A 22,498-nucleotide genomic window follows, 5' to 3' on the forward strand; every position below is an offset into this window, starting at 1 on the left:
CCTCACTCTTCTTGCTGTTTTAATTAAACAAAGAATATTGTACTATTCCCATTCCAGAAGGGGTCTATGATTTGGTTAGCTGACAGTGTTAATTTGTGGGTTCCATCAGTTAAATCTCTGTTATCAGTGAATGATAAAGACATTCTTGAATGGTAGACACTTTGTGGCGAGTAATGGCGTTATATCGCTCTAGCAGATAATTAATAGGACTTCGACAACATGAGCCTGTATAACTCATTCGAAGTCTGGTCTTCAAATAATTAAAAAAGAAACCGCCTTCTAGAAGATTTCAATATATCTGATATGTATCCGCAAGTGGGCAGATCAATATGTCGAAAGATGTGCGGACCACTCACGCGGTACGAGCAGGGGACTGTCACGCAGCGCTGGGGACTGGATGCGGAGCGGCAGTGGCTCAGTGACCTTGACCTTAGTCGGGGACTCAACCTTGGTGATGTTGATGCTATGCCACCGGTGAACAGCCGACCTGATCTGGTGTCATACGAGAACAATGCTATTGTTGTCACTGTGGGGTGTGATACATACGGTTGATGAATATATATATATATATATATATATATATATATATATATATATATATATATATATATATATATAAACAAAATTAAAACATCATAAATATTTTATTAGCCTACTTCTTAAATTTAGTGGAGGGATTTTACAACATATCAAGTGTTTGCACGTATACTACAGATTTAGGTGATTTCAGCAGTTGTAGGAACTTGTATAATTGCAAGAATGTAATGGGTATTTCTATCTTATGATCATAAATTATAGACGAGGTGAAAGCTATTATTAGTAAGTTAGAGGTTGTTCTTTTATTGTTGTATTTAAAAGTTTGGGAAGTGGCCGTAACGGCTCTGAAAGTAATGTAAGATCGTTGACTTCGCTATTATTTTCAAAGGAATTTATTCAAGTGTCAGCAATAATAGTTATTAGTAAAATAATTAAAAGCATGCATTGGGCATTGCCATTATTCTAGTTGCAGTTACAGTTGCTAACTTGATCGTATTGCCCTGTGGAATACGCATGGCAATTACGGATATTTCTTTCTATTATTCACGTACAGCCATAGAAACTTTATGATTGCCAATTTTTAGATCTACTATAAGCCTTTAATTTAGTTCTATATGACATGGAAGCAGAAATGTATGTATATTGGGCGGCAAAATAAAAATAAATGCTATTATATCATCAATTGCAAGGATCATTGAGGAAGGGGGTTTGAGTGTAGGCGATAGTTTACAGTAGTTTAAAATATTTTTAAAATGAGTTTATAAAAGATGTCAGAGCTGGGTTTTTGTTTGTGTAGATTATTAAGAACGGGTAATGCTATACACTTATTCATTATTCTATTATATTTATCTTTATATTTCATACCGTAATATGACAATCTGCTTGTTAACTTAACTAGATTGCGTATTTCATTTTAGATACTTAATTTCTAATAGCTCAACTCTTTCATTCTAAAATATTATATCTATACATAATATAACCTGAGATCCTTGTTGACATTCGAAGACATGATATTAGCTGATAAATAAATAAATATATATTTTCTTGCAGCAGTTAAAAAAATATAACTATTTAATAATTCAATGTTTCGTTGTAATTACAACTTACTCAAGTACACTTTATAAACATACACTGAATAAAATAAACAAACAAACGAAGAAACATCTTATAGCAATCTTTCTAAATGTAAATAACATTTTTGACATTCAAACAAGTTTTGAATAATTGTAGATTTATACAAAATAATAATATTTTATAGCATAATTTAGAATTGAGGTAGACTTGTAGACCATTATCTAAGGATTCAAGTGAAAAACAATAACTTTGCGAATGTTAATCCCATATGTTTGTTTCAAATTTAATATAGGTTGGTGTGCCAATTCATTATTTCTTAGATTAAAATCATTTAGAGAGCTCTTTTCACGATTTTGATTACAACAGAGTTTACAGCAATCCTCAAAGCTTTTGCTATGGTGAACAGCGTGTAAGGCTACTGGTTTATTCGTCTTTTTATTAATAAAAAAACGGTGACCGTCCATTCTTACCCGCAAAGAATTTAAGGTTTGCCCACTGTAGTCCTTGCATAGAAACCTACAGGTTAGCTGGTAAATTGAATTGTTGGAGATACAGTCCAATTTATCACCTATTGGATAAGTTTTCATAGTGACGCAACTTTGGAAGTGATCGGTCTTATTCATCATTTTGCAAATACAAAAACGTGGTTTATTACATGGTTCACAGCCAAAAGATAAATTTTTAGAATATTTTCCAATATGAATTTGGTTTCTTACAAGCATACAGACCTTCAAATTTTGAGGTCTCTTAAATACTATTCTAGGTGTCTGGATCTCTCACTTGCCGGGTGAATGAGCTACCATTACACCACAGAGCGCTTACTATTTACGATTTAATTAGTTGAATTTGGCCGTATATGTGACATTAATTAATTGATACATTTGGTACTCTGGTAGTGCTTTAAAAGCTATGAGATGCTGATGGCTTAGCAGGGGGTCTGAGACAGGTATAAGTAGCTGTTGTCATTGAGTGTCAAGCAGAGCGGGTTTTTTAGCAAAACTCAGAGAATTGCGTTTACAAGTGCTATGAAGTGAATGGATAAACATGATCGCTCACGAGTCAGTACTGAGCAGAGTGGTTGGTAGTGCTCTTCATTGTGCTAGAGGTTTTATTCAACGCTTACTACTGTTTGGTTCAATGAAACTGTCTTGAATTTTATGGTTATTGTTAGGTAATTTGGATTGGTTTGGCGAATAAACAGATGGTTAGGATCTGGATTATCAATTATTATAGGGCATAATAGGAGGTTTAAGTTGGTATAGTTGTTTCTTGTTGGTTAGTTCATGGTATAATAATGTATTTTTGGGATCGCATGTTATTGCTCTGGTTTTTTATACATACCAATTAAATTGGATTTAAACCTGTAGAACTTAATTAAAAAATATCTTAATATAACTAGTTAACACGGTACTCAAGGTGATGGCGCGGTAACGTTTTATCTCTGGGCATCCGGCTTCTGTGGTATCGGAGGCCTGCTCTACAATCAACGGTCATGGAAATATCTTGAGTTCTCTTACACAACAATGGGCCAATGTTTCTTCTGGCTGAATTTTCCATCTCGATTGAACATAAAACTATGATAGGCTTAATTCATATACACACTTGTGTTTTATTTATATATTTTTTTAAACTAGGTGTAAAGTAGTGACACCTCCGGTCAAAGGTCATCGACATCCTTTTCAATACTTAATATTCCAGTTAACTTATTCATACTTCGTATAATAATACTATAGTATTCTTCCATAAAAATACGTAATATACTCTACTGTGCGATACAAATAAATTATATAGATATACTTATTTTTTATATAGTTTTCCAAGATTTGGTCATTATGTTACCAAACCACCTATTCAGGTAGGGATGATCAACGTTAACACTGAACTTGTCAGTTCAGTACATACGCCATACTGGTTGACGCAACCCAGCTCTATGAAACTAAGCGTCTGAGTCGCGCAGTGGGCTCATCGTTGGAACCGTATTACTAAATAGAACATTTTGTCTTGTTAAAATTATGGATTGCGTTTTTCTCTTTACATTAAAACACCGTGAGTAAGGGTGAAAATTTTAAACATATAGAAAAATTGTGAAATACCACGTGACAATATAACCGACCAAAACTAAAATTAAGAAAATAGAGTGTTTTAATCAGTATTTAACCATCTAACCGAAAGGAAATTATTTCATTTTCTAAACTTACAGTTTCAATGACACTTAAAATATTAAGGTTATTTGAGTTATAAGAAATATACGTTAAAGTGCGTTAAATCTTAAAAGTAAATTTTAAGTTAATATTTAAAGTTAGGAGATGAGTAAGTAGAGATGATGGTACGCTGGCGCGTAGAATGGTACACTCGAAACCGTAAATAGGTATACGCCTACCACAAATCATGAGCACCAGTAACAACCTAAGGCAGGCTATTCTCAAAATCACAATGGGAATAGTGAAGCTTAAGATCCAATCAATTAGAGTGTGGTAGGGAAAACACGTGGGAACATCACCAGGAAACAAGATAATGATAATAGCATGACAAATTGCTCCAGGGAGAGGGAAATAACCAAAATATTACCTCAATGGTTTTAATTATTCCGTCGTAAATTTTTATATTTCAAAAAATTATTCTACATACAAATAAATTTAAAATTGAAATAAAATTTTTAGATATAAGCTAGATCTTATTTCCATTTAATATCGCTTTTAATAACTCTAATGTATGTTTATGGATTCCATTCTGTGGTATATAATTTTCGTCGGTCAATAAAACCTAGCATATATACAGATTGCAATTAGGTACAAGATTTTAGATTATGCATACTAATTAAGAACTAGATATGAATGATAATATAATCTAGGTATTTACAGTTGATATAATTGAAAAAAAAATTAATAAAAATTATATTTAAAACATCAAACATTGTAATTTGCTGATCGAGGCAAACAAAGTTCTGACTGATAACATTAATTTAATAAGGGCTACGCTAGGACTCTAAAAAAAACTAAAACTCTAAAAACTATTTCTCCGGAAACAAGCAAGCTGCAGGCTGAAGAACATATGTACATATGTAACATATTATATAGCAAGGAGATCCTGTCTAGTAACGACACTGCGTGGTATTACCCTAAAGTTGATAGAATATTGTATATGGCCACTTTACTTTAGAAGTTTCACATCTGGGCGACATTCTGTGTCTACAAACTGTTTGGCAATTTCTCTAAGTGAGGAAACAAAGATCACAAATTACAATCTAGACTTTTACATACATTGAGGATACTGGCTAACCTGAAGTGGCCATAATGAAAAATAATATATATTCCGACAGCTCCACAATGTCCCAACAGATAACAGAAAATCATTAGAAATCACATAAATTTTAGAAGAAATTAAGCCTTTTAATATTATACTTAATTGAACACAGTCATAATTTATTCTATCAAATTACTATGTTTTCTTATTATAAATTAATAAATCTATACAGAATTTGTTCCAAGATATTTCTGTTTAAAAATCTTTTTTTTAAGTATCCACAATTGAAAAATTAAACATTTAACGAGTAAAACTTTTCTCAAAAATTAATATTGAAATTGGTTTATTATTTGTTTTATCCAAATATTGTTTACTGATTGAATACAATTTTAATAAATTCTGCTCTCTCAAAATGAATCAAATTAATTGATTAATCCATTATTTTATTGTACTATCACGGTAAACCTTATATTCTAAAACTTTTAACTAACATATTACAGGAAATTTACTTTAACGTCACTTAAAATATATTCATTTTAGTGATGAAATAATTATTATAATGTATATAAAATTTTAGCTTCTAATACAACAAAATTTTTACGAAACATACTGTATTATTTGGAATTAAATACTCACACAGGATTAGGAAAGCGATATTTAATATATTCGATACAACATCTTGTATACATATTTATGTTAAAAGAGCTCTTTAGTGATCATAACGAACGAATAATTAAGAAAGTTTACAACTAATAATGGGAATATTAAGTAAATGGCTTACGCATATAAGGTACAGTTAAATTCCAGTAAAGAGCATTGTGGTGATAACTTGGTTAAGATCTAGCAACAAGTTGATTGGATGAGAACTTATCATATAGGGCAATTTGTTGTTTCGAAGAGAAATAAATGCCTATTATATTATTAACCCGTAGAAAAAGCTGCTATTGGCTGATGAATATAAAAAGAAATTACCTTATCAAAGATTTTGGTTGACTTCAAACTGCTGTAAAGGATGCTTGTAGCTATAGTTGCCCAAGAGGCAGCTGTTCATACTATAAACAAATTAAATATCTGCATTTTTAGATAATTGTAAAACTATATCTACTGAATCTTATTATTTTAGGCATCATAATCAGTGTGAGTTGATTTAAATTAATGAGATATTTGGGAGCGAATCTTGCTTAAGACGAAATGAATTCAAAATACTGCTTTAAAACTTGAGGAAGCAAAGGCCTGAGTTTTTTGCCATGTAACATCTTCAAGATAGATGGGTTGGCTCGTCCAGTTCTGATGTCTTCTCCAGAAAAACCCTCGTAGCTGTCCCCTTCTGCAGTACCTACTGCCATGATTGGTGTTAAGCCGAAGACAATTGTAGTGATGAAAAATGGGGATGCTATCTTAAAGTCCTCCTTTAGTTGCTCGAGAGTCATTCTTTCAGGGCATCCGAGACGCTCCAAGGAGTTATTGAAAGTCTCCAAGTATACGGCATAGAGTTCCTTCTGTCGTTGTCTGACATCATATTTACAGCTGGTATACATAAAGTACATGATGTCAAGGGCTGGTGTCGTGTACCTAGATATTTGAAAATCTATTATTTTTAAGTCAATAGGCTCATTGTTTGAATTGTACTTAAACATCAGATTGTTCGTCCAGGAGTCCCCGTGGAGTTGACAGTTGACCCTATACTTAGGTTTTACTCCTTCAACCGCAGAGTCCCAAATGGTAGCAACTCTACTGAGGAAGAAGTCGGCGTACTGTTTTCCATCTTCCATCTCACTGAGAATTTCTCCAATAGTTTTCGTTCCCAACTCTATCCATCCTTGCAAAGCACTACCTGCAGAGTATAAAGTCTCTCCTTTTCACTGACTCGAACAATGTGGGGTCATCTCTATGGACGGCAAGGGAACTGGCATGGAACTTGGCAAGAGTTGTGTAGAACAGTTTAGCGTGTGCAAAGTCTAACTGGTTTTCTTTGTCCCCTACGTGATAATCAGGAGCGAGATCACTCTGCACGACGACTTTGTCTCGTGGACTGTAAAACGCAGATGGGGAGAATTCACAGTTCAGTTTTTCATTCATTTTTGGAAGAATCCTCTCATAAAACACAGGCTCTTTGTCATAGAATTCAGTATGCTTGGCCAAGTCATATATGAAGCCACCTTGCACGGGCAACTTCACGATGAGGGACTGAGAGTGTTCATTGGGAGACTCCCCCACTCTGTATGTGACCTTGACCCTAAAAAGGTAACTGGAGAAGTTTTCCCCAGCAGCAATAGCAGGTCTAGCTGTATAACTCACGACAGTGACTCTTGGTTCGTTGGTTTCACCTCCTTGTAGCACGGTCTGCAAGAACCCTTCATTCAGCCATGTCGGCACCTTGTCCATTTTCCTGAAACATAATCACCTTTTAAATATCTTGTTTAGTTTATTGTTGAGATTTTATATATATATATATATATATATATATATATATATATACACAAAATAATTCATGTAAAGTTATAAAAATTAATATACTTTAAGAAAAAAAAATAGAGATGTTATTTAGAAAGTTGGTATTTAATGCATTTTAGTAAAAAAAAACCAGAACATGTCTGAATGAGTCAAAACACAAAATAAATCACCAAGAAAGTATCAATTCAGATATTAATATTAAAATTAATAAAGCATTGTGTAAGATGTTAGCGGCTCAATTTTGGATTGCTTTAACATGTTTTAATGTGCTAATATATCTTTATAATTCATTTCACCTGTTAAGTTTATGCTTTAGTAATCTAATACATGCTTATTTTTAAGTTTTAGAAGTTTTACATATCTTTTAATTTTTGTTGCTTGTATGCAAATTACGTATATAACTAAAAACAAATCTATTTTAAATAGTAAAGTTGTATTTTGCATAAATATGTGTATGTAGATTTATAAAAACATTTGAAATAACTGTTTCCTCGTGGTGAAGTTTAATTTTTTATCTCTAATGTACAAAAGTACTCATTTACATGGACGTTCTGCCAACTGTAATTACAAATATTCCAATACGAGGGAGTAGGATCCCATCGATTAATAATCCTAATAATCCAACGAAATAGGTAGCGCACACACGATCATAAAGATAGAAGCTCCCTCATAATACTGTTTGACCTTAGCATCAATGTGGTTCATTGTTAAAAAAAAGAACCAGGTACCAAGTTTCAACTGTAGGACTTTTCTTTAAATTATTGCGGTAATAGGCCAACAAACGGACAGTACAAATTGCAATAAATTTTGTCATTAGACTAAAAAAGACATACTTACAAATTTTAAAGCTTCTAGATGAACAGATAGACAGGCAGATTTACTGTCTTTTGACTCCAAATTCAACAGGGTTCTTCTTTGGATTAAAAACTGAGGCACTAAGTATAATGTCTCTGAGACCTTTTCATATACATCTATCGCACTGAAGGACTGATAAGATATAGACAGAGTACAGGCAGCGACAATAAACCCCTGTCGGAAGCCTAGTAATAAATACACATTATTAAGGTCCTCCATGAGGTTTAGTTTGTATGTGTGTGTGTGTGTTGCATGTTTATCGATATATAACTTATATATATATATATATATATATATATATATATATATATATATATATATATATATGTATATATATATATAAAAATAATTAATAGCGTAAATTTTCATAAGTACTTCATCAAAAACATAGGTTATTTTTTACGATCGGGGTAAGAATAAGCAATGTGGTTTGAAATTCATTACCATAGAAATGATCTTTACTGTACTAAAAATCAATTTAAATTTGTATTAAATTTAGAAGAAAAGATGTAATTTCCATTTACAGCGTAGTTATTAGTCATTACAAAAACTGGGTACGCCTAACAGGCGGGAAATTAACCTCTATTTATATTGGCCTTCATATGTTATGGTGGCGTCTTAACCTTATACATTGTATCTTTGGCTATTACATGGTAAATTGCATAGTTACGTTACACTAAATGTCACGACAGATTTCACTGAGACTACATGCAAAAACTATATAGCTCATTCTACTGTCGAGAGTTCCTGCGATCAGATATACAATCGGGAATACAATCTTAAAAAAAGAAGTTGAATTATCATACATATTGTTATCGTAGGAATAGAATGTCTTGAAAAGTTTAAATGAATTCATAATATTTCTCGCCACGAGTTCCTTTTAAAATTTTTATTGATAAATTGGGGATTTTATATAAGTTTTTAAATAAAAACGTCAACACACCAGCTCACTATAAAAGTATGCTTAATTTGTTGTATTTGTTGACTACAAGTGTTAATATTTCACATGTTTAAACTCTTTATGTGTGTTTTGAGTTTGCTTACAAACGTGTCTAATATGTTCTAGTCGCAATCATGGATATAAGTAAGATAAGTGTAAAAGTATTTGCTAACGCTCAGTCACATCCCAGAAAATGACAAACACCATAACCGCACAGAGTGTACCTCATATATTATTGAAACCTCAGGCACAATATCAAGTCCACAGGTATATTTGGTTTTAGAGATATCAACACAAAGAGAGATAAACAAATACAGACAGACATACGTGAAATTTTACCAGCATTAGTAGTAATAACGCTTCGATAACGCTCAGCAATTGAGAACATTTCTTTCATAATCAAAACTCCTTTATAGACAAACTTGGATAGATATTTTAAAGTCAAATATACACGAGAAAGATTACAATTAGGGGGACGGTTATATATAACAAAATATAGCAGATAGTTAACATATTGGTTTCACAAAAGCTTATCCTGAACCAACTTTGTAGACAGGATTTTAAACTAAATGTGTACCTAAGTAATGGTTTAAGGTATTACCAGCATGATGAGAAAGTGAATTAAATATTTTGTGTCTAAAGTAAAAAATCTAAACCTATAAACCTAATAGCCCAGTATCATCCATATATATTAATATCCCTGTCCCTCCTTACCTGTTTGCTGAGATCCCATACAATCCTTAACGTTGCCTTATGTTGAAATAAAATCCTACTAAATGCTGTTGTACTAAAAACGTCACATCATTATCGAGCTTTGATTTAAATAAACTAATCTAACCTTACCTAAATACTCTGTGGATGTATAATTTAAAAACGTAATCATACAAAATATGGGTGAGAATGAAAAGCAATACTGAGATAGTTGCATCATTGCACCAATTTCGCCTTGTAGACTGAATCGCATGCGAGAATTATTTATGTTGTTTGAAATAAGCTTCAACAGTACAGACTATGTTTGGATTATCAATAAGGTTTGTTGAACACGATTCGGTTCTCTCAGGCGTTATAAATATTGATTTACCGTCTTATTCTATAAAAATGCTAATATAAAATAATTTTAGTTTTGAATTTTAAAAATTATACGTTTACTAATACATTAATATTTTTAAAGTTAACAAAGCTATTACTCTATTCCTGAAAAAAATGATTTCATACACAATAATCTTGCCTCAATTTTAAGAGGTAAGTAAATAAATCTAAGTTTGCAGTAAACCTTACCCTACCCTACTAGTTTTATATATAAATATCGGACAAGGCTACATAGATTTTGTTCCTCCATTATGCTAAGACTAATTAAAGATTGATTTTAAGTTTTCCATGATCTTAGTTTAAACAATCAATGAATATATAAGAATTACAAAGGAATCATTCAACGTAACTAGCCTGTGTTGCTGAAACGTTCTAAAAATATAACTTTACATCGAGTTTAGGAGAAGTTGAGATGGGATTAAGGAAGAAAAGCAACGTGGTAATTATAATGAACATTTAACACAAAATTGGATTAATTAATAAATTTTTAAAAATAAAAATTCTATATAAATATACGCAGTTTTGTAATTGAGTTAGTGATTTAGGTAGTGAGTGTACGCATACCGTTTCAGTTGAACTTATAATTTGTAGAAAAATATGAACAGAGCACGACTTCTTTATAACAAACAGTCATATTTCCGGTTTCTCTTTGATTCTGCAGATGTTTTAGTTTCAATTTCTCTCTTGACCTTTACCAATTTTTTTAAAATTTCTCTTATTACATTAATTTATTAACGAGACCCAGCTAATAATATTACGAGTATCTATTCGGTTTTTGTTACAACCACTAACACAAGTCCCAACTGGTTCAATAAACTATAAAAGCCTGATTGTTAAAGAATATGGAAAGAAGAACTTTCAACAGTTTCTCCATTTTTTAGTATCATAAAACAATAACTGGCTGTTATTCTGTTCATGGATAAATTGGAATAAATGTTTCCTAAAGGGTTTAATGTTTTCTCTCCGGTCTAGAGCTCAACCAAATACAAATTGGCATTTCCAACGTGTTTTCCTAGTGTCACGTTATTAGAGCGTAAAAGTATAACAGTTGTCATAATAAAAGTGATATTTTAGATCAATAAATTTAAATTTTTAGTAAATGAAATTTAAGCTGTAGTTAATTGAAATCACTGATTAAGTAAATTTCTACCCATAAAGGTTTCAGAGAAAAACTAGTGTTAGTTGTAATTTATTTTTATTCATAGGAAGATTAAGATATCGTATTGCAACCAGCACTTGTTTTACAATAATAATAAAAGAAAGATTTTTACATTTTTTTTATGAAATAAATATTGCTTAGACAAATGGAAACCTCCAATTTTAATGAAAATCTTTCTAATTTATTATGAATTTCCTTAAAATAACCACGTTCAGTATAGGACATATTCCCTATGTGATATATATTTATAACGCCTGAGAGAACCGAATCGTGTTAAACAAACCTTATTGATAATCCAAACATAGTCTGTACTGTTGAACTTATTTCAAACAACATAAATAATTCTCGCATGCGATTCAGTCTACAAGGCAAATTGGTGCAATGATGCAACTATCGCTCTCGGCTGACTAATCCAGTTGGGTCGCAAGGCCTTGGTCACTAACTGCCTTCACATGTCAGTTTTTGAACCTGACCATGTGACATAGTGGGCGTTGCGAGGAACGCCTTGCCAATTGGTCACAAGTCATCACAAATCTAGGAAACATTCATTACATTTTACAAGCAATGAAAATCTTTATTTTTACGTTTTGTTTTGTTGTTTTTATTTACTTACTACCAGTTATCCAGAGCTTCGCACACAATGTGATTAAAACAAAGAAAAAACGAGCGTATTATTTTTAATTAGCACTAAATACAATCCTGAGAAAGATATCCTACAATTTTGACCTAATTTAGGTTAAAGTTTAGAGGTACGGCCATGAATTTGGAGATTCTTACTGTTTTTGTACAAGTTTCTCCGAAATTTCTCGCCTTTCTCTTCAATGTTTCATGATATGTTAAAGAAATTGCTCCAGCGATCTTGGTAACAGTTGAACTATTTTAGGCCAGTGAGAAGAAATCCTAAGTAGGAATAGAGGTTGGTTGTACTCTAAAGCCTTAGATTTTCAGTTAAAACACTTGTGATGGCTTTTTCCCTGTAATTACCAACGAAACAACCCGAGTATAAGAAAAGCTTCTGAACGTAACAATAAATTTGTAAAGTGTAACTGACTGTGACATATGAATAACAAGAACATCTTATATCATCTGTTTAAATGATGCAGTGTAGCCAATGGCGCAGTGTAGTGGGTACGGCGGTTATCGCAAGATAACCAGATCAAGCAACGCCGAGCGTGGCTGCTGCTTGGACAGGTGACCGCTGAGCGACCCTGTCCTTGCAAGCGGCCCGCCTGCCCGGCCATTGGTGGTGGTTCGGAAGTCACCTTTAAGCCGTTGGTCCCCAGGTTAAGTGTTAGAGAGGGCTTCTTAGCCCTAACTTCGCCTGGTAAAATAAGACATTCTTTACTTTTTTACTTTTAAATGTGTATACGTTATTATTTATACGAGTATACAAAAATATAATGGTGTCTTCGATGTGTTCGTGCCTGTGCGTTACTCCATCACCTAAAAACTACTTGTCCGATTGTATTAAAACGTTAGATGGACATTATTAGGGTCCCTGCAAACGTATAGGCATTTTCCATTTTATAAAATTGTGTGTTGATTGTTACCAAATTGATTTATAACGAAATAACGGAGATAAATTCGAGGTAATTAACAGTAATTCAAAAACTCTTCCACTCTCCGACCGAGGGCTCCAAAACGCTACTTTTAAATTAAGCCAGATCAGAGGTTAGCGATATTTTTCAGTGATTAATACCTAACCCAGGAGTGTTTAGATTGCCATTAAAAGGATTATGTCCACGATTTCCCTGTGTTTTAATAGGACATTGAATGCAAAACCACTTGTAAATGCTACTACTTCATAATATTCTGGATTTGTAGAAGACGTTAAAATACTTTTACTGTCTGCTTATAAATCCAAAAAGGAAGACTGCAAGACCAGTAGGACGTAGCCCTAAGGGATTAATTAAAATAATAATAGGCCCTTATGTTAACCAGGGAATAATAATATACATGAGCGTTTTCTTTATAGAAGGTCAATTATTTTTTACGTGCTTAATATAAACTAATTATTAAATGACTAAAAGAAAAATTAAAAAAAATTGATTATTATTTATTCACTTTTTTATATTCAATTTGTATAATTAATCCTAAATTGTTAGGTTTCATATATTGTATCATAAATATTAGACTAACAGTGGATGTTGTGACGGAGAATTTAAAAGCATCATAACTGGCAAATCACACATGGGTATGAATAAAAGTGATTTAGTTTCAAAAACTCATTATGCATAACGCTGAGTAAGCAAGATAAGGGCAAAGCATCCTTACAGAGTTACGGATACGTACAGCACTTATTCTACTTTACCTCTTGTGGAAACTGTTTAAGTATCGAGATGTTTTTCTTATCATGCCCGTACACGTAAGTAATATGCAGTATAACAACAACTAATTCACAGTGAGAACACTGGCATTACTTGTTGGTATTGGTTAGATTATCCTTTCATTAAAAGCTATTAGTTTAAAATTGTTCTACACCTTTATCAAAAATTGTGAGCAAGTACTTCAGAGAAAATTACCGAATATGGAAAAAAGCAATTACCTATACAGTGATTAATATATTCCCTTTAAAATCGCAATCCATTAAACAATCGTTGGTATTAAATTAATATATTTTCTTTTGAAATAAAATAATTAATTTCGGATAGTTTAACATTATTTATACTACAATTTTTGTATAGAATACAGTAACAAATATTAATATTAACCCTAAAAACATTACAACCATATTTTACTATAGGTATTATTTAGATGTATTTCCTTTTCTAGTTATACACATTTTATTTCTATGTATGAGAAATTAACTATGCATGGATTTTAAAACTGAAATCACCATTTATTATACAGGACATTATACTTTTATTCACCTCATATTTTCCCAGAAACAACAATTATACCATATAATTTGCTTATATATTTAAAATCTTACCAAATGAATCTCTGATAGAGTATTTTACACAAATATCGTATATCGTCCCTACATTAAAACATCCATTTAACCCTTTCACGCCCTATATTTTAGATTGAGGAATATCAAGTACTAACACGATCTTATTAACCTGACAGTCGCCCTATTTTCAGTAAAACCCTAATATTTATGTCCATAATATGTATTGTAGTTGGTCTTGAATTAAAAATATTTCTGAACTTTAAATACAGTAAAAGATTCAAAACGTTTATGTCATTTTAGACTCACCAGTTGCTGGTAGTACGCGGATGGAGAGCGGTCGAGAACGCGCACTCAGATGTTACTGGGAGTCTGTTGTGGATAGTTCTATGTTGAGGCAGCGCGTGTTGAGGCAGCGCGGCACGTCGTCTTCCCAATACCGGTTTGGCTTCTCCGTGCTAGTCACCTTGGACTCCACCAGCACATGTCATAGTATAATGACTACTCCATCTGCTACGCTGTATTCCCCACTTTCCTGCCTCATTCACGATAGTGGTTACAACTTCCTCATCCAGTGACGGATCTATTGATGAACATGGGGGGATTTGACGGCAAGAGCCCAGTTACTGTCAATTTTGTTGATAGATATTTTCGTGTATATTAAACTGTTTGGAGGAGAAAATGGAATATTCCAATCCCCCTTGTAGCAATACTTAGGATTAAAAGGTCAAATTCTTAGAATTTAAAGCTTTTAAAATTTGTTTTAGTGGTTTTATCTGTAAATCCGTGGATGTTTTCTAGCTAGTATTGCGTTAACGAAATAAAGAGATGCACTTTACAGACTGATCAAGGATTAGAAATGTACGAGGTGGTGTTCGGTACAACAGATAGCCTACTGATGCAACAGATTTGTTATTTTTTTGGTATTGCAACTGCTGTTTAATACAGATTAAAGCGTATTTTGATAATGGATGGATGGAATCGCGTGATTAACTTGATTATTGACTTTTTCAAAGTACAAGATTTGGATCTATTTGAGTGTTTAATTACTGTACATAAACGACAGAAAACGATGTTAAATTTAAGTGCTGGAAATGGTCCAAAAATTCTGAAATAAAAAAGTGCCTTATAGGACAACTTACTTACAACTGAACTAATAATAACAACATGTATTTCACTAGAACTATTCAAACTATTTTACATTGGGTACTGGCTTGCGAAACAGCAACACAGAATGTTTGTCGAAGATAAATATACCACATATACCCACTGGACACTTGAAATATACTGGCCCCACTGCTACAAAACGAGTAGTTTCATCAACATTTTTCTTTCTATATTTGTTCACCCTTCACTGTAACGTAATCATCAACCATTAACTGAAAGGGACGTTTTTTAAATTGATTTTAAGATAATAAAGGTTATTGGGATTTTACAAGTAGGCCTATCTCTTTGTGGTCACTTTCCGAAATTACTACATTACAGGTGAAAATATGGTGGTAGCAAATATTGGAACGATTTCTAAATATGTGATTACCATTTAATTCTGTGATTGAAATATTCGTAAATTTAAAGTTTCTTACCTTATCCAAAACCTACAATTCCATAGTCAGGTTTAAGTTTTAATAGTGTTGCCGACTAATGAATTAGCTATGAAATAATAAATTTATATCATTAGTAGTCATCTATTAATAGGTTTGTATGAGTAAATTTGCATTTTGGAATAGTTTCACGAGTCTTCTGTATAAATGCATTTAGAGATTGTTTTATATATCAACAATCATAAATTTAATGAATTAGCAAACATTTTTGTCAGTATCTTTGTGCCTTTTTGGGATACATCCTAGCATAGCTTACGTTATTCGTAAACTATTTCCACAGTTAAAAAATTTTTTTTCAGTTTTAATTATTTGATTTAAAATTTACCAGAAACAAAATAACTGAAAAAAGTACATACAACCTTATTGTTATAAGTACTTCACAAGTATCAAAGTATCAACTTCTTAGCTTGTAGGCTCCAACAAAGACATAATCAGGTATAAATTACTTTTACAAGAAGTTAGCTATAATCATTATATAGGTGAATTATTGATATGACGGAGACATCTTTACCTCTGCCTATTTCAGCTTGCTGCTCATAGTCTGTAGGGTCATGGAATTTTCTTATATGAAAATATCGCTAAGAAAAGTGTCCTTAGTTAAGGATGAGCCTTTTTTCTTCAGATTTTGTTCCTTCAGGCCCACTCATTGTAGAAACACCCAGTCCCTTACATCAGTGTGCTCTTAATAATCCCTTGTGTTGCTGAAGTTCCATAGTGTCCTCAAAGAACTGATTACTATGGTGTAATCACGTAGAAATATTATTGACTACCAACCGCTTAAAAAGTGCTAATCTCGTCAACTAAATAATAATAAAAGTATAAAAAATTGCATCACTTGTTAGGAACATAACCACGTTTGTTACAATTATAAAATTTCAAATGAAACTGCAAAGTCATTTGCAAAACTAAAAACATATAAATTACTTTTACAAGAAGTTAGCTATAATCATTTTATAGGTGAATTATTGATATGACGGAGACATCTTTACCTCTGCCTATTTCAGCTTGCTGCTCATAGTCTGTAGGGTCATGGAATTTTCTTATATCAAAATATCGCTAAGAAAAGTGTCCTTAGTTAAGGATGAGCCTATAAAGCCTATCATTAGAAATTAACAAACAAACGTAATTTAGCTTATAACATATAATTAGTAAAGTAAACACGTATACGTGTTGCGTATATGGCTTTAAAAATGAAAATTAACAGTTTCTCTATACAAATGATAAAATATCATCTGAGAAACAATAATACATCAGTATAATAAAATGATGTAATATAAGATTTACTTAAAATCGAAGAGGAAAATAAGAAAAAAAGAACAGAGAAGTAGGAAGGAAGAGGCCTAATCATACACGCACTATTCATTTTCACTAGTCACTCTCGAGCCCTACCAACTGTTGAGATCATCCAATGAAGCACTAAACCTCATGTGAAGAAAACTGATTCTGGTGTTTGGATATAGTTGTTCTGTTGTGAGGAGTTCACAACGAAGACATACTATAAAATAAAGATAAGCAAACGTAAAAATTACCCTTACAGAAGAAGTAAAATAGATACCTTACGTGAAAATATATTACTGTAACGATTGTATATTAAACAAATATTTAGCTTGTTTCATACATATTTAACTGGGATTAGTACAGAATTTACAGAAGAACCACAAACCAAAATCTCGTGTATTGTTTTTACCCAGCTGGGGTCACTTCTGACTATTTATACCTTCAAGTTAAACCAACACTGGGCCCAGCAAGAACCGATGTGCCACATAAATCTTTGCAACTTACGGATGTCCAGGAGCGGCGCATTACTAAACGTACATGTCAAGACTCTGGTGTGCAACAGTAATTCGATGGGTCTAGTCTACTGTGGTATATGACTTTTGGAGTTAGTAGGGTTTGTTCCATAGGTGTCAAGGGTTCTTGATGCTCTAGACATAGGGATATGTCACCTCCTGCCTGCTTTGACTGGAGACGCTGTAAAAAAGCTGGCTTTCCAGTCTTTATATGTGATTTGACTTAAGATTATTGCTCTAAATTCCTACTCATCGATCTTGATAGAAGGCTGCCTCTACACCTAACTTTATCCATCAAGAATATCCTGTAACTCCGCAAGCAGCGCAAGGATCCTTATAAGGTGCAATTTTTAAGCTTCTTGGAAAACGAAGAACAAAAACAACATTAGTTGTTGTTATTTTATTCACTGCCCTTGATTGTTTCCTTAAATTGAAGTCATGGTGGAATGGTTTTTTTTAATCACACTAATGGCCAATCATTCAGTTTTTGTTCCTTCATCAACTGTAAATATGCCGTCCACAATGTATAAAGAAACCAAATTCAATACCTTACATGTTTAAATTCCTATTTAAGTTCATTAATTAATTTCCATAATACACTTATTAGTTGACCTGTTGCAACGATTTTAAATTAAGAGGATGTTTTAATTTAGTTATGTTTTCACTGTATAAGTTGTATTAAATAGATGATATTGATTAAATTAATGAAACTTATGGTCGTGCTGTCATAACGTAACATTTACACAGGACATTTGATTACATTGAACCTGATCTTTCAACTAATACTATACAACTGTACAGACCAAGATGAGTCTTTTGCTGCTTTAGAGACCTATGGGTTGTAGCCTTGATGGTTTTTTTTTTAATTAACAAGAGAACTTTATTCCTATCAGGTCCTCTAAAAATATTTGTATAAAATTTCAATACGGTCGGTTTAATAGTTTACACGTGAAATTAAAACAAACGAACAATGGCATTTTTGCTTTTAAACTACTATTAGGATTATGAATTGGCTTTTATTTTATAAAAACGCTTAATATCATGAATTTAAATGAGGTATACAAATAAACTACAATAAAACAAAAACTTACTAATTTGGACATACGTTTTTTAGAACAGACACAATGTTTATTTATAAACATAATCTGTTATCTAATGTGGTATCTTTGTTCGTATAATTGTGTTGACTCACATAAATGTTGAAGTCAAGTAGCTGCCGCAGTAATGGTTAACCGCAGCTACATGAATGTATCTCTCTAGCATTATCTCTAGCAAACAGCTGTTTCCTTATTGGCTCGAGGTTAATAGAGTACTTGTGATGTAGAATTTCGTGCTTCAACCATGCTTTGTAACAGGCTTTTGTTTATAAACATTTTAGAGATAGTTTAGGAGTATTGACGGAATAAATTAGAGATATAAATTTGTACATGTTGACAAAATGGACACGTAGATAATTTGAAACTTCACAGAAAGTTTATTTATCAATTTTAAAATCTATGACGTAACTAAAGGAGTTTTTATGAAAATTCAACATGACACAGCCTCTGAATTTATTACAAGACTTTCCATCAATTTAAACATTGATGTTTATTAGTCAGTATTGTGTCACATTTTAGCTGTAAGTATCTTATAAGCCTTATTGATACTTCAGTTTTTTTTTTTTAATTTACTACAATGTACTGTTAAAACTGAAGTTTGCGCATTGATTATGGGTTTCTTCATTAATTGACCTCAGTACACATTGACAGTACTGCAACATAAAATACAAAACTGCATAGACGTCACAACAAGAAGAAATATTATTTTTAAATGTATAACTGGAAGACAGACAGACAAGCGAGTGTCCACATAAATCATCACTTTAATAAGGAGCTGTCACCTAGGCGCTTCTTGGCTGAGCCACTTTTTCTTCTCGCGTCATGAAAAGTTTTAATTAATCGACCAGGCTTTATCAGAGCCCCGAAAGTAAACTTGGCGAACATTCAATAAAAAGTAGACTTAATTAATGGGGTAACGTGTTATTAGGTTTTTGCAAGACCTATACATTTTTGTATATAACAATAATAATTACTGTTTTATTCTTACGAATATATTTGACAAACGTAATATTGGAAAGGTTAATTTAAGAGTTTTGAATTGGGTTTTTACAACATTATCTTAATGTGCTGACTACTTAAGGCAAACAATGATTTGTGGTCTTATCATTAAATATTACAAACTATAAACAAGCATACTTTTAAAATAATATGGCTCGGAGAATAGTGATTCAAACACTTTTAGGAGTTATCGTGAGATAGATGACAGTTTCATTCTAGTTTAATTTGTGCATTTAATTATGCTTTTCTCTTTTTTCAGGTACTTTTCGAACTACTTCTTAAATGCAATAAAGCCTAAGTACTTTAGAGATATACATATTGATATCATTTTTTTTAAATTGTACTATATACAATTATAATATTCTGGTGGATATAAATACAAAATAAAAAGTTAAATAATGTTTTTCATTTGATTAAGTATTACGTGATAAATTTAACTTCTAAGTGGGATGGTGTACATTTAAAATAAATGTAAAATAAAAATCTTATAAATATTCATAATTTTGAAATATGTTTAATCTGTAGCAATCTTCTTACTTGCATAATGAGTAGCCGTTATATGTATAATTTTTAAATTAATAGGAAGAAATATTGACAATGAATATTGACCTCCCCTATAATGAAGGAGGTACGTAAATACATATCATAAGGGATATATAATTGATAAATATTGTTTGCTACATTTTAACTGTTATATTTTTCAATTTTATTTGTGATTCTTAATAAATTAAAAAAGTAAATTCGTCCATTCATAGGTGAGTTTACATGAAGAAAAAATGCAAAATTTATACTTCGTCTTGTAATAGGTCCATCTATCCTCATATATAAGCTCCTAATATTATTTTGCTATTTATCTCAAAGATCTATAAGAGTTTTACCGTGTAAACTTTTGTAATTATAGTGGAAATTCATTGACCTGAAAGAAAAAAAAACTCTAGTATACTTTTGACCATATTGTTTTACAAAAAACCGTAACATACAAAAGATTGCTAAGAAAGGTATTTTTTCATTTTAATCTGATAATATGTTAAACAAATTTATAAATTACAAATATAAATAAATGTGATAGATATAGGTGGTCTTAATTCCTTTAGTTTTCAAAAAAGATGTTTGTTCATTCGATCATAAATAAACAGTAATTTCATTTGCATTTAAGCTTTTTATTTGCAAATTTTCTTGTTTAGTTAAATGAAAAAAATTACCGATTGAGAGGACGATACTAAATCACTAATACCATCTAACATTTAGCACTTTAAGCTCGGTAGACACAATTCGTGTTAGTGTTTTAGGCATCTGCCTATCCGGTGATGCTTTAGTCACTCAACCGCACGGGATTGAGTTGGGAAATCATTATTATCTGCGTGTGGCAGGTATGGGGATCAAATCCACACGTACTCATGAAGCCCGCGACTAAAATCTCGATACCCGGTTACGCGTGATTGTTTGTCCCGTGTTACTAACGCTATTACAGGTTATTTAATTTAGTAGGTTTGAGAATATTTCCTCAGCCAGTTTGCAACGACTTGCGTTGTATTTACACTCTCGCAACCAATCCTCAGCCTCTCTGAGCACTGAGATCAACGCACAGATCGATTCGCGTGTGATTCGGTTTCATCTCCGGCGTAGTTAGAGCGTCTAAATTGATTGAGTCTGCGTTAGTAAATACAACCATTCCGTCTTTCAGGATGGAGGTGTGCTTCTGTTATTTCGACTTTGTTTAGTCTCTTCAGTCATATATAGATCGGAAGACCACTATGAGACAACTTTAAATGTGGATATTGATATATATATATATATATATACTCAATATCTGGGAATGTTACTTTGCTTCATAAATAGTAATTTAATACTACGTAATATATAAACTTGTAGCATTAGCTTCAAGTTCAGTCTGTTAACAAGGTTTTGTGCCTTACTATCCACCTCCATAGGTGACTCAAATCTGTCACCTGCGTGGCAGAGTTCCTGAAATCTGCAACTACTTAACTACCATTCAGAGAATTAAATTTGAAAATTTACACATTGAGGTAGCAACTAGAAAAGAACTAGTAAAATAATTATTAACTTATTATTTATTCAGAATTACACCACTAGTAGAATTAAATTTGATAAGAAAAGAGCATGAAAAAATATAAAGTAAACACTAATAATGTGTACTTTAAAAAAATGGAGCAAGCTCATGTAATATGATCTTTCCAGAATTTTTGTGGAAAATGATCAATACCTATATTTTTCCCTCAATAATGTTTTGGGGGGGGGGGAGTTCAAAATATAATTTAGTGTTAAATACTTAATCAAACTAATCGAATGCGTGAGAATTAATGCAGTTTTGAGACATAATTTCAAATAATAAGATTCTAATTAAATCCAAAAATATAATTAACATATAATTTATTGGATAATCTAGATATTTTAATTAGACTATGAGGGCAAGATGAATATTTCATAATACAATAAAACACTTTGTTGGTAATTTATGGAAAGGTAAATATACTGGAATCGAGTATAGATTAATAAGGTAAATAAAGTGTTTTCAGCATCAATGGAATTGTCTTTCAAAATATTCAAAATTATTTATTTCTTATGAACACTTATTTGCATCAAGAACAGTCAGTAACAGTATACATAAACAACTAAATGCTAAACACAATCTAGACAAGTTTTTACATTATTAGTGTAATAGTAAATGTGACAACACAATAGAAAACTAAAAACAGTGCAATGTAAGTACTGTGGATATATTTTACTGGTATGTGTGGGTCGGGCAAAA

At 31.9% G+C, this 22,498-nt stretch overlaps 1 protein-coding gene across 1 annotated transcript; it reads right to left on the reverse strand.

Moving 5' to 3' along the window:
- Positions 1-5,496: 5,496 nt before the first annotated feature.
- Positions 5,497-14,707, reverse strand: LOC124367611. The gene is made up of 2 exons (XM_046824573.1): positions 14,551-14,707; positions 5,497-7,243 (listed from the first exon to the last, which is right to left on the reverse strand). The coding sequence occupies exon 2, from the start codon at positions 7,237-7,239 to the stop codon at positions 6,685-6,687; it is 555 nt and encodes a 184-aa protein (XP_046680529.1). The 5' UTR covers positions 7,240-7,243; positions 14,551-14,707; the 3' UTR covers positions 5,497-6,684.
- Between the last annotated feature and the right edge of the window lie 7,791 nt (positions 14,708-22,498).

Source organism: Homalodisca vitripennis, chromosome 8, assembly GCF_021130785.1.
Source record: "Homalodisca vitripennis isolate AUS2020 chromosome 8, UT_GWSS_2.1, whole genome shotgun sequence".
Taxonomy (NCBI): domain Eukaryota; kingdom Metazoa; phylum Arthropoda; class Insecta; order Hemiptera; family Cicadellidae; genus Homalodisca; species Homalodisca vitripennis.